Source organism: Aotus nancymaae, unplaced genomic scaffold (genome assembly GCF_030222135.1).
Source record: "Aotus nancymaae isolate 86718 unplaced genomic scaffold, 86718_ANA_hifiasm-v0.15.2.pri h1tg000025l, whole genome shotgun sequence".
Taxonomy (NCBI): Eukaryota; Metazoa; Chordata; class Mammalia; order Primates; family Aotidae; genus Aotus; species Aotus nancymaae.
This window is the reverse complement of record NW_026988438.1, coordinates 38,600,185-38,612,757: the sequence shown is the minus strand read 5'-3', so window position 1 is coordinate 38,612,757 and position 12,573 is coordinate 38,600,185. Positions and strand designations below refer to the sequence as shown.

At 38.8% G+C, this 12,573-nt stretch overlaps 1 protein-coding gene across 1 annotated transcript in view; it reads left to right on the top strand.

The window, feature by feature from the left end:
- The window catches only part of DNAH11 (dynein axonemal heavy chain 11), a 407,386-nt gene that overhangs the window by 105,307 nt on the left and 289,506 nt on the right, over positions 1-12,573 (top strand). The window contains exons 21-25 of the mRNA XM_064380322.1: positions 1,070-1,228; positions 2,426-2,524; positions 4,314-4,472; positions 7,340-7,462; positions 8,206-8,328. Coding sequence (XP_064236392.1) covers positions 1,070-1,228; positions 2,426-2,524; positions 4,314-4,472; positions 7,340-7,462; positions 8,206-8,328 — 663 coding nt within the window. The remainder of the gene's footprint in view (positions 1-1,069; positions 1,229-2,425; positions 2,525-4,313; positions 4,473-7,339; positions 7,463-8,205; positions 8,329-12,573) is intronic.

Genomic DNA, 12,573 nt, shown 5'->3' with positions numbered 1-12,573 from the left:
TCAAGAAAGAGCAGCTTGAGCACAGAATTGGGAATTACAGAAACAGCATCCACAAGAATGAGAGTGAACCTGCAGGATTGCTTTCCTGCCTTGCAAACACTTCTGTACACCTTGAACTTTTACCATGTAAACATAGTGCCTTTTTGTTAATTAAAGAAAAAAACAGACGCAGTGGCTCACGCCTATAATCCCAGCACTTTGGGAGGAGGATCACAAGGTGAGGAGTTCGAGACCAGCCTGACAAACGTGATGAGCCTGTCTCTACTAAAGATAGAAAAATTAGCCTGGTGTGGTGGCACGCACCTGTAATTCCAGCTGCTCAGGAAGCTGAGTCAGGAGAATCACTTGAACCCAGGAGGCAGAGGTTGCAGTGAACCGAGATCGTGCCACTGCAGTCCAGCCTGGGCAACAGAGCAAGACTCAGTCTCAAAAAAAAGAAAAAAGTTTATCATGAAAGAACATGTCAGCATTTATATTTGGTGTAAAATGTGAACTGTTCTATGTAGATGGGGTATATAAGTGAACCTTGGTGAAGATAGTCATATGGTGATGTTTTCACCCTAAGCTGTGTTTTTAGCTTTGTGCTTTATTTCACAAATTACCTTGACTGCATTTGGTGTTATTGATAATCTATAGGGTATTTTTAAAATCTGAAAGTATTTTTTTTTAATAAACTAAGTCATTACTAAAAAGACAACTTATTCTTAAGTGGAAGTTTCTAGAGCCCCACCTTTTGTTCTTCAGCAAATTCCCCGGCTCTTGGTACAAAAACCAAGAGGAAAATTTGTATTCAGAGAAATCTGATGCAGAAGAAATTTTGCTAAAATAAGTGCCTAGGGAAAATATTGTTAAAGTTATTGTTTTTTGTAGTAATCTATTCTCACTTTTTGAGTAGCTGAGCTAGCTCTTCTAAAGCTTTCGACATTTTACCAATAATTATACTGCAGGTTTCTTTGTATTTTCCCTTTAAAAATCAAAGATTGAAATGTCAAGACAACCAGAGCTACAGAACTGCATGTCTTCGCTTTCTCTTGCAGTTTGTATGCAGGTGTGCATGTTCTCTCCTTAGGCAAATCAAGAGCTTGAGGCATTAGAAGAAGAAATGTTGCAGATGCAAGAATCTACTCATCTTTTTGAAGTGGCTCTTCCAGAGTACAAACAAATGAAGCAGTGTCGCAAAGAAATAAAATTGCTCAAGGGACTGTGGGATGTCATTATTTATGTTCAAGTAAGATGTGCTTTTTCAAAACATGCTTATTATTTAGGACTTCTTCATGTATGCAGTTTTTAGGGTCTATAGTATTCTCTCTGGGTTTTACAATGCTTGAAACATGTGTAAGTTAGATCCCTGCCCCAGCCCCAAATTAGAGTTCGTATATCTGTGTTAGTGGATGATTCTTCTTTGCATACCACTTGTTTTTATTTTTAGTTCAGGATGAAGCTTTGTATAATAAGCTGACTGCCTCAAATCCTTTGGGGAGATTGTATAGAATATAAATAAAAAATAATAAGGTAGGTGCAGTGGTTCACACCTGTAATCCTGGCACTGTGGGTGACCAAGGCGAGCGGATCATGAGGTCAGGAGATCAAGACCACCCTGGCTAACATGGTGAAACCCCGTCTCTACTAAAAATACAAAAATTAGCAGAGCGTGGCAGTGAGTGCCTGTAGTCTCTGCTACTCTGGAGGCTGAGGTAGGAGATTTACTTGAACTTGGGAGGTAGAGGTTGTAATGAGCCAAGATCGCACCACTGCACTCCTGCCTGGCAACAGAGCAAGACTGTCTGAAAAATAATTAATATATAAATATATATAACATATGTTGTCATCGCTGCATACCAAGTCATACATATACCTATTCTTATACTTACATACTTGGACATATACAAACAGTCCCTTAAAAAAATAGTTGTATGTGGTTAAGTTAAAAACTTTAGTGAAAAAATAAGTTCTAGGGAACGAGGCATATTGCAAGAAGCTCTAAAATCTTGTAAGTTGAAAGCCATATAGAAATATATTAACAAGATAGAAAATATGGTCAAGAAATGGTTAATGAGAGTTTTGTTTATAATGGATGAAAATTGTCATATGAAAGCTTATTTTGTTACATGTAGAATTATAAAAGTCTGTTATTTAATAATTAATTTATTCAAAGTACGCAGGATTAAGTGATAATGATGGTATGTGAGTGGACTTTATCATCGCTACTAGAAATTAATATAATGTTTTCGCCTTTAGCTTGACACGTTCTGACAACTTTTTTGTTTTGGTGATAGGGAAGTTCTGACAAGTGCAGTTAATATGTAAAAAATTGACTTTCCACTGGATGATAGAGTTACTGTGTATCATCAGTTTATGTATTTTGCTGCAGAGATTTGCTTTCACCAAATGTTGTTGACACTTTTATCTGCTTGTGCGTTTTCAGAGAAGCATTGATAATTGGACTAAAACCCAGTGGAGACAGATTAATGTGGAACAGATGGATGTAGAACTCAGAAGGTTTGCCAAGGCGAGTTCCGTAACTGTCTATTATAACAATTTATCTTCCTCAGCACCACCTCCTTCCCTCTTCGCTAGCCTGGTATCTGGTGTATTGGGCTGCGTGTATTCATTTACTTCTAGCACAGTCATATCAGGCAGTGTTTTTTTCACCCTTAGCCAGTTGCACTTCTAATCAAGCCTGTGAGTGAGTTGATAGAAGCATATTAGGGTTAATGAATTTATGAGAAGCAGCTCTAATCATAAGCTTCCTACAGCTTCCGAGAGCAGAGAGGAGCATTATCAGGGCCGAGGGGTCAGACTTCCGAAAGCTTTTGGTTTCTTTCCTTAGCAACCATGAAGATTTTGTATCTGAAAAGATACCTTTTGGTTCTGGAATTTGGAGCAACTAATAGGAGTATGCTACCTCTGTATCTATATAGAATACTATGATCTTTGTTCTTATTAATGACTCTGGAATCCCAAGAGGGCTTAACGTATACAGAACTGAGCTTATTGGACTTTGTTACCTATTGGAATTTTGATGTCTATTCTGCATAGCCATATGCCCTCTGAAGACAGAGCATCTTTGGATAAAGCCAAAATACATATCAGTGAAAGGCAGTTGAAAGTGACTGGGCCAGGCAACTGCGGTGGCTCACACCTGTAATTCCAGCACTTTGGGAGGCCAAGGCAGGCGCATTACCTGAGATCAGGAGTTCCAGACCAGCCTGGCCAACATGGTGAAACCCTGTCTCCACTGAAAAGACAAAAATTAGCTGGGTGTGGTGGCAGGGCCTGTAATCCCAGCTACTCCGGAGGCTGAGGCAGGAGAATTGCTTAAACCTGGGAGGTGGAGGTCAAGCAATTCTCCTGCCTCAGCCCAAGAGGCAGTGAGCCGAGATTGTGCCATTGCACTCCAGCCTGGGAGACAAGAGCGAGACTTCGTCTCAAAAAAAAAAAAAAAAAAAGTGACAGGGCCATTTGCTTTTTTCCACCTCAGGGCTTCCTTGCCTCAGCTCCTTCTCACTCTCACCTGTGTTGTCTCCTATATTATGCCAGTCCCAAAGACCCAAACTAAAATGTTCTTTCGTTCTTTTGGATGTCATGGAGTCACTGTACCTCATTCTACGTTCTATACTCTCTTTCTGCTTCTCTCCTCTAGTATTCACTTACTTCACTTCAGAGTGACAACTTAACCCTCACTCTCAGCTGAAGATACATATTTTTTAAAGCAGTTGACATTGTCCTTTATTTCATGCTAAGTTCTAGTTGTTTTCTTACGGGTTTTCTCATTCACAACTGCTGATGTTGTTTTGTGGGCTAGGAGGACCAGCCAAGTCAAGAGCCCTATTCAGCATTTTAAGATGATGAAATATTTAAGTTTCAAGGAACAGACACCCAACGGTAATCAACGTTCCAAGGCTACCATTTAAATGAGTCAGGTATTCCAAACGAGGTCTTAGTAATCCGGTAACAGTCTATTTCCGTTTATTTCCGTTTATAGAGGGAACATTATTTATTGGATGTGTCCTGTGAGCTCTGTTACTTACCTATGTTTCCTCATGGGACATTTAGTGAGATATTGTGAATGAGAAAACAGTGTACCCAAGTGGCTTGCACGAAGTGGGCTTGTAATGTACAAGTGAGTGTACATTTCATTTCCTTTCCTTTTCTCTGGTTTTTGTCCTTGGCTAGGAATTCAAATGCTTTCACTCTTCTCTAATCCAGGAGTTGGGAAATGTATATTTATTCTTCCAAAGGAGGCAAATTATTAATATATACTGTGTTATTATATCATGGGAGCTAGGTTTTTTTCCTCCACTTTTCTTTAGGAAATTTGGTCACTCGACAAGGAAGTCCGTGTCTGGGATGCTTACACAGGCCTGGAAGGCACAGTTAAGGACATGACAGCATCCCTGAGGGCCGTCACAGAGTTACAGAGCCCTGCCCTCAGGGACAGGCATTGGCACCAGCTGATGAAGGCTATCGGGGTCAGTATCCTCAGTCTCACTAGTTGAATATTTTTGTGACTGTAAAGTATTATTTCTTGGTTTGCATAATTTGGGATGAACTGTAATTGATGAAAAGGTCTCTAGTCAAATGCAAGAGATGAAGCTTTTTGAGAGGGGACCAGTGGACTGAATGGCCAAGGTCCTAGTTGTTGCTCCCCACTTTTTTCTCTTACTGGCTATGTGACCGTAAGCAAGTCACTTAACCTCTTGCATTTGAGTTTTGCTTTTTAGTAATAAAATGAGAAGGGATGCTATCTGCTCTTATACATTAGAGGAATCTTGCAAGGAGTGAGATAATATGAAAACATTTTAATGAGCACCAGATGGCTGCAAAGACTCTTACCATGGAAAGGGTTAGAAGGTATAAAAGTGAATTTATAGGGAAAAGGAATCTGAAATTGTGATTTCTTTTTCACCCGTAATTCATTTAATAATGGTGCATTTTTCCATGGTCTTTTGATGATTTTGATTTTGTTGCAGGATATAGTGACTTCTCTTGTATCCATGCCACTTGAACTTCTGGTTTCTTCCCTTTCTGTATCTATTTAAAAGCAAATGTAACAACCATACACTTTAATTTTGGGGGAAGGTGACCTTTATGAGTTTAAAATATGTAAAAGGAAGTCTAGTGTATGTATTTTCATTAAGCAAATCAAGAGTTTGAGGGGGACACTGAAGAAAGGCTCTCAGGATGTGAAGGGGAGTTGCAGAGTAGGAAAACAGGGACAAGGGCATTGTGGAGACGTGGGGACAGCCTGGGCTTTGTGGTTCTGACCCTAACACTTAGCAACTCTGGGATCTGGGGCGAGTTACCTGTTCCTTTTATCCCAGTTGATTCTTTTATAAAATAAATACAATACTTCCCATGCAGACTGGGTGAACAAATTGGAAATTTTATACACACACACACACACACATATGCACACATATATGTGTATATATAATATATAAAAATATATAGATATGCACACATATATACACATATATTTAAAACACACATATATACACACATACTCATGCACTGCATGACATTTCAGTTAGTGCTGGACCACATATGCAATAGTAGTCCCATAAAAAGATACTGTATTTTTACTGTAGCTTTTAGATGCTTAAATATATTTAGGTACACAGATACTTACCACTGTGTTACAATTGCCTGCAGTGTTGAGTACAGTAATGTGCTGTATAGGTATGTAGCCTAGGAGCATAGGCCTAGATAGCCTACTGCACTCCATATATCCTAGGTGCATAGTAGGCTATGCTATCTAGGTTTGTGTAAGTTCACTGCATAGTGTTCACACAGTGACAAAAATCACCTAACAATATGTTCCTTAGAACATATCCCCATTGTTAAGCAATGCATGATTTTACATGTAAAGGACCTAATGTGTAGTAAGTGCTTAGTAAATGGGTCTCTGAAGCTATTGGCACTATTGTATTTTTCGTAGTCTTTTAGACATTGGCTAATTAGCCTTTGTAATTGATTAATTTGCACATTCAGAAAATTTTTATTGAATCTTTGAATGTGTAGTAGACTATGTGCCCTGCTCCCCATCTCTTTCTCATATTTCTGCCAGTAAAATTTGGCTTCATGTAGCCTCTACTTGCCTATGTTTTGCCTTTTTGCCAGCCAGAAAAAGTCATCTGCTCTCGCAGACAATTTAGAAAAAGGCATCCTCCTCCAGGCTGTCCCCAGGACAGCGGCGCAGAGACTAGCTTCCTTCTCCATTTGTCATCTGGGCTGGTATTCAGTACATGAGTTGCACAGCTAATCAGGGGGCACCTGTTACACATCTCTGCTCATTCTTTGTCAAGGACAGACCTGGCTCCTGGCTCCTGGCTCCCAGGCTCCCATCAGCTTTGGAGTGAGGTCAAAATTGATGCAGAGATAGACTGGTAAAATCATCTCGTTTGCTGACGACTTTTCAGTTCAGCTTTTAGCAGTGAAAGTCTCAAATCCCTGAAATTCACTTCCTAGAAACCCCGCAGTCCTTAGCAAACTAGGGCATTTGGTCCTTTTTTGCAGAGGGGTGGATGGTGCTGAGGAATGTTAGAGGGTAGGGAGGGGCAGAAGGCGGCCACTTCCAAGAAGCAGATTCTGGATATTGCTAGTAAAAGCAGGAAAGAAAATGGCTTTCCTGCAATCATGTGGCTGGCTCTACTCTTCATTTACAGGAGACATGAGTGAGTTTGGGCATGTCTAAGAGCTGAGGATGTCTTAACCAAATATTGAGGAGAGAAGGAGAGTAATTGTCACAAGACAGTGTGGAAATAAATAAGAATTTATCTCATATGGTAAATATGAATAATGACATTATGAATAAGAGTACTTTTTGCCAAAGAACTGAGATTAAATTAGTGATAAAACTAGGTTAAATCATGGAAGCAGCTGGGAGTTAAGTTCAGTGAGTAGGGTTCTTTAGGAAGAAAAGACAAATAAGCTGCTACTTGATTCCTGGGATTTCAACCAAATTAAAATAAATGAACAATGAGATTCTCTTTAAAAATGGGTTTTTAGCTGAGCTGATATGTGAGTTGGAAAGCAAATAAATAAATAAATAAATTTTAAATAATGGGTTTTGTGGGCAAAGGAGATAAAAATGTGCTGACAAGGGAAAGATGTGAAACAAAGTAGTGTAGCACAAACGTGACTAAAGTGGCCCTTGCTTCCGGCAGGAATTGTGAGTTAAAAAGGAATGTCTTAGATTGCCCATACCTTTCAAGACTAGAGATGTACTCAGCACCTGACTTGAGTATATTTAAGATTCATTTCACCAGCCATTAGGCAAAAGGAACCATGAATATATGTGGAATATAAAGTCCACCTTTTTTTCCCCCCTAATCAGGTCAAGTTTTTAATAAATGAAGCCACGACTTTGGCAGATTTGTTAGCACTGCAGTTACACAGCGTGGAAGATGATGTCCGAAGGATTGTGGACAAAGCGGTGAAAGAGCTGGGGACTGAGAAGGTAGTGTCCTCAGGGCTGGGTCATTTCTACTCGGCTAATTTTGGGTATTTGCATAAAAGCCAACCTGGAGAAAAGTACTTTTGATGTCCTGGGAGGCTGGAGAGATGAGTCCCAGTTTGTTCCTTGCTGTTCATTAGGGGTGGGATGAACAGGAACTAGAAGCATTCTAAGCCCCAGTAAAACAGGAGGATTGGGTCTGTTGATGATGATGATTATAGCAGAAAATACTTACATATCCTTTATTTAGTAGCAAGCACCACTCTCAGTGCTTATTTATGTTAACCCATTTAATCCTCTGAGGTAAGTAATAGTATCTCTATTTTATAGATGGGGAAACTGAGGTATAAAGAGGTAATTTACTTACCCAGATTCACACAAAAGACAGATTTACATTTAAGGCATTACCTATTTCATGCTGGCTAATTTGTAAATAATATCTACCAAATATTTAGGTAATCATTTAAGTCCCTTCCTGCTCTCAAATTCTATTTTGGTTAGGGATGGTAAACTTATACAATAGATGTTTGATATTAGTGTGATTCTCGTTCCTTTGATGTGATAAAATTCATTCTTCAAACCCCATCACCATGAATTACTTGGAGGAAAAAAACTGAAGCCAATAATATTTGATACCAGTTTGCATTTTTGAAAATTAAAAAAAAATAATTCCAGATAATAGCTGAGATGTTAATTCTCAATTAAACTTTTGTGCACATAAATTAATTTGTATTGTTGATTACTAGGTTATTACTGAAATCAGTCAGACCTGGGCAACCATGGAGTTTTCTTATGAAGTTCACTATCGAACAGGCATTCCATTACTAAAGTCTGATGAACAACTTTTTGAAACTCTAGAGCACAACCAAGTAAGATGGATATTTTTATTGCAGATTGTTTTTAATTTTATTTTAATTTGATAAATAATTGTATATATTTACAGGATACAATTTGATGTTTTGATACATGTTTACAATGAGGAATGATGAAATCAGGCTAACCATCATCTCATATACGTAACATTTTTTTTGTGGTGAAACACTTAAATCTACTCCTTTAGGAATTTTGAAACATAATGCATTTTGTTTGTTTGTTTGTTTTAATTGTTCTTTAGGTTCTGGGGTTACATGTGCAGATCATGCAGGATTGTTGCATAGGTACATACATGGCAATGTGGTTTGCTGCCTCCATCCCCCCGTCACCTACATCTGGCATTTCTCCCATGTTATCCCTCCCCGACTTCCCCATACTACCCCCCAACTGTCCCTTCCTTGCCCCCCCCAGTAGACCCCAGTGTGTGATGCTCCCCTCCCTGTGTCCAAGTGTTCTCATTGTTCAACACCCGCCTGTGAGTGAGAACATGTGGTGTTTGATTTTGTGTTCTTGTGTCAGTTTGCTGAGAATGATGGTTTCCAGGTTCATCCATGTCCCTACAAAGGACACAAACTCATCGTTTCTTATGGCTGCATAGTATTCCATGGTGTATATGTGCCACATTTTCCCTGTCCAGTCAATGGGCATTTGGGTTGGTTCCAGGTCTTTGCTATTGTAAACTGTGCCGCTATGAACATACGTGTATATGTGTCCTTATAATAGAATGATTTATCATCGTTTGGGTGTATACCCAGTAATGGGATTGCTGGGTCAAATGGAATTTCTATTTCTAGGTCCTTGAGGAAGCGCCAGTCTGTCTTCCACACTGGTTGAACTAGTTTACACTCCCACCAACAGTGTAAAGTGTTCCTATTTCTCTACATCCACTCCAGCATCTGTTGTCTTCAGATTTTTTAATGTTTACCATTCTAACTGGTGTGAGATGGTATCTCAATGTGGTTTTGATTTGCATTTCTCTAATAATCAGTGATGATGAGCATTTTTTCATATGTTTGTTGGCCTCATATATGTCTTCTTTTGAAAAGTGCTCATGTCCTTCTCCCACTTTTGGATGGGTTTGTTTTTTTCTTGTACATCTGTTTTAGTTCTTTGTAGATTCTGGATATCAGCCCTTTGTCAGATGGTAGACTGCAAAAATTTTTTCCCATTCTGTTTGTTGCCGATTCACTCTAATGACTGTTTCTTTTGCTGTGCAGAAGCTGTGGAGTTTGATTAGGTCCCATTTGTCTATTTTGGCTTTTGTTGCCAATGCTTTTGGTGTTTTGATCATGAAGTCCTTGCCTCTGCCTATGTCCTGAATGGTTTTGCCTAGGTTTTCTTCTAGGGTTTTTATGGTGTTAGGTCTTATGTTTAAGTCTTTAATCCATCTGGAGTTAATTGTAGTGTAAGGTGTCAGGAAGGCGTCCAGTTTCTGCTTTCTGCCCACTGCTAGCCAGTTTTCCCAACACCATTTATTAAAACAGGGAATCCTTTCCCCATTGCTTGTTTTTGTCAGGTTTGTCAAAGATCAGATGGTTGTAGATGTGTGGCATTGCCTCCAGGGCCTCTGTTCTGTTGCATTGCTCTATGTTTCTCTTTTGGTACCAGTACTTTGCTGTTTTGATTACTGTAGCTTTGTAGTATAGTTTGAAATCAGGTAGCATGACGCCTCCGGCTTTACTCTTTTTGCTTAGGATTGTCTTGGCTGTGCGGGCTCTCATTTGGTTCCATATGAAGTTTAAGGTGGTTTTTTCCAGTCCTGTGAAGAAGATCATTGGTAGCTTGATAGGGTTAGCATTGAATCTATAGATTACTTTGGGCAGTATGGACATTTTCAGAATATTGATTCTTCCTAACTATAAGCATGGAATATTTCTCCATTGCTTTGTGTCCTCTTATTTCGTTGAGCAGTGGTTTGTAGTTCTCCTTGAAGAGGTCCTTTACATCCTTTGTTAGTTGTATTCCTAGGTATTTTATTCTCTTTGTAGCAATTTTGAATGGGAGTTAGCTCATGATTTGGCTCTCTGTTGCTCTGCTATTGGTATATAGAAATGTTTGTGATTTCTTCACATTGATTTTGTGCCTGAGACTTTGCTGAAGTTGCTTATCAGTTTGAGGAGATTTTGGGCTGAGATGATAGGGTCTTCTAAATATTCAATCATGTCATCTGCAAATAGAGACAATTTGACTTCCTCTTTTCCTAATTGAATACCCTTTTTTCCTTGCCTAATTGCTGTGGCTAGAACTTCAAATACTATATGGAATTGGAGTGGTGACAGAGGGCATCCTTGTCTAGTGCCAGATTTCAAAGGGAATGCTTCCAGTTTTTGCATAAATAGCTTTTATTATTTTGAGATATGTTCCTTCGATACCTAGTTTATTGAGAGTTTTTAGTATAAAGTGCTGTTGAATTTTGTCAAAGGCCTTCTCTGCATCTATTGAGATAATTATGTGGTTTTTGTCTTTGGTTCTGTTTTTGTGGTGGATTACGTTTATAGACTTGCATATGTTGAACCAGCCTTGCATCCCTGGAATGAAGCCTACTTGATCATAATGGACAAGCTTTTTGATGTGCTGTTGCAATCGGTTTGCCAGTATTTTATTGCAGATTTTTGCACCTATGTTCATCATGGATATTGGCCTAAAGTTTTCTTTTTTTGTTGAGTCTCTGCTGGGTTTTGGTATCAGTATGATGTTGGTCTCATAAAATGATTTGGGAAGGTTTCCTTCTTTTTGTATTGTTTAGAATAGTTTCACAAGGAATGGTACCAGTTCCTCTTTGTATGTCTGGTAGAATTCAGCTGTGAACCCATCTGGTCCTGGACTTTCTTTGGTTGGTAGGCTATTAATTGCTGCCTCAACTTCAGCCATTGTTACTGGTCTGTTCAGGGTTTCAAATTCTTCCTGGTTTAGACTTGGGAGGGTGCAAGTGTCCAGGAATTTATCAATTTCTTCCAGGTTTACTGGTTTATGTGCATAGAGTTCTTTGTAGTAGTCTCTGATTGTAATTTGTATTTCTGTGGAATCTGTGGTGATATCCCCTTTATCGTTTTTTATTGCATCTCTTTGATTCTTCTCCCTTTTCTGTTTTATGAATCTGTCTAGTGGTCTATTTGGTTGATCTTTTCAAAAAACCAGCTCCTGAATTTATTGATTTTTTGAAGGATTTGTTGTGTCTATATCTCCTTCAGTTCTGCTCTGATCTTAGTTATTTCTTGTCCTCTGCTAGCTTTTGAGTTTTTTTGATCTTGATCCTCTAGCTCTTTCAATTTTGACAATAGGGTGTCGATTTTACCTCTTTCCTCACTTCTCTGGTGGGCATTTATTGCTATAAATTTCCCTCTAGACACTGCTTTAAATGTGTCCCAGAGATTCTGGTATGTTGTGTCTTTGTTCTCATTGGTTTTGAAGAACATCTTTATTTCTGCCTTCATTTCATTGTTTATCCAGTTGACATTCAGGAGCCAGTTATTCAGTTTTCATGAAGTTGTGTGGTTCTGAGTTAGTTTCTTAATTCTGAGTTCTAATTTGATTGCACTGTGGTCGGAGAGACTGTTATAATTTAATTCTTTTGCATTTGCTGAGGAGTGATTTACTTCCAATTATGTGGTCAATTTTACAGTAGGTGCCATGCGGTGCTGAGAAGAATGTATATTCTGTGGATTTGGGGTGGAGATTTCTGTAGATGTCTATTAGGTACACTTGGTTCAGATCTGTGTTCAAGTCCTGGATATCCTTGTTAATTTTCTGTCTTGTTGATCTGTCTAATATTGACAGTGGGGTGTTAAAGTCTACCATTATTATTGTGTGGGAGTCTAAGTCTCTTTGTAGGTCATTAAGAATTTGCTTTATGAACCTGGGTGCTCCTAAATTGGGTGCTTATATATTTAGGATTGTTAGCTCTTCTTGATGTATTGATACTTTTACCATTATGTAATGCCCTTCTTTGTCTCTTTTGATCTTTGTTGGTTTAAAGTCCATTTTATCAGAGACTGGGATTGCAACTCCTGCTTTTTTTTGCTCTCCGTTTGCTTGATAAATCTTCCTCCATCCCTTTACTTTTAGCCTATGTGTGTCCTTGCACGTAAGATGGATTTCCTGAATACAGCACACACTGATGGGTTTTGACTGTTTATCTAATTTGCCAGTCTGTGTCTTTTGATTGGGGCATTTAGTCCATTTACATTTAAGGTTAATATTGTTATGTGTGAATTTGATCCTGCCATTTTGAGGCTAGCTGG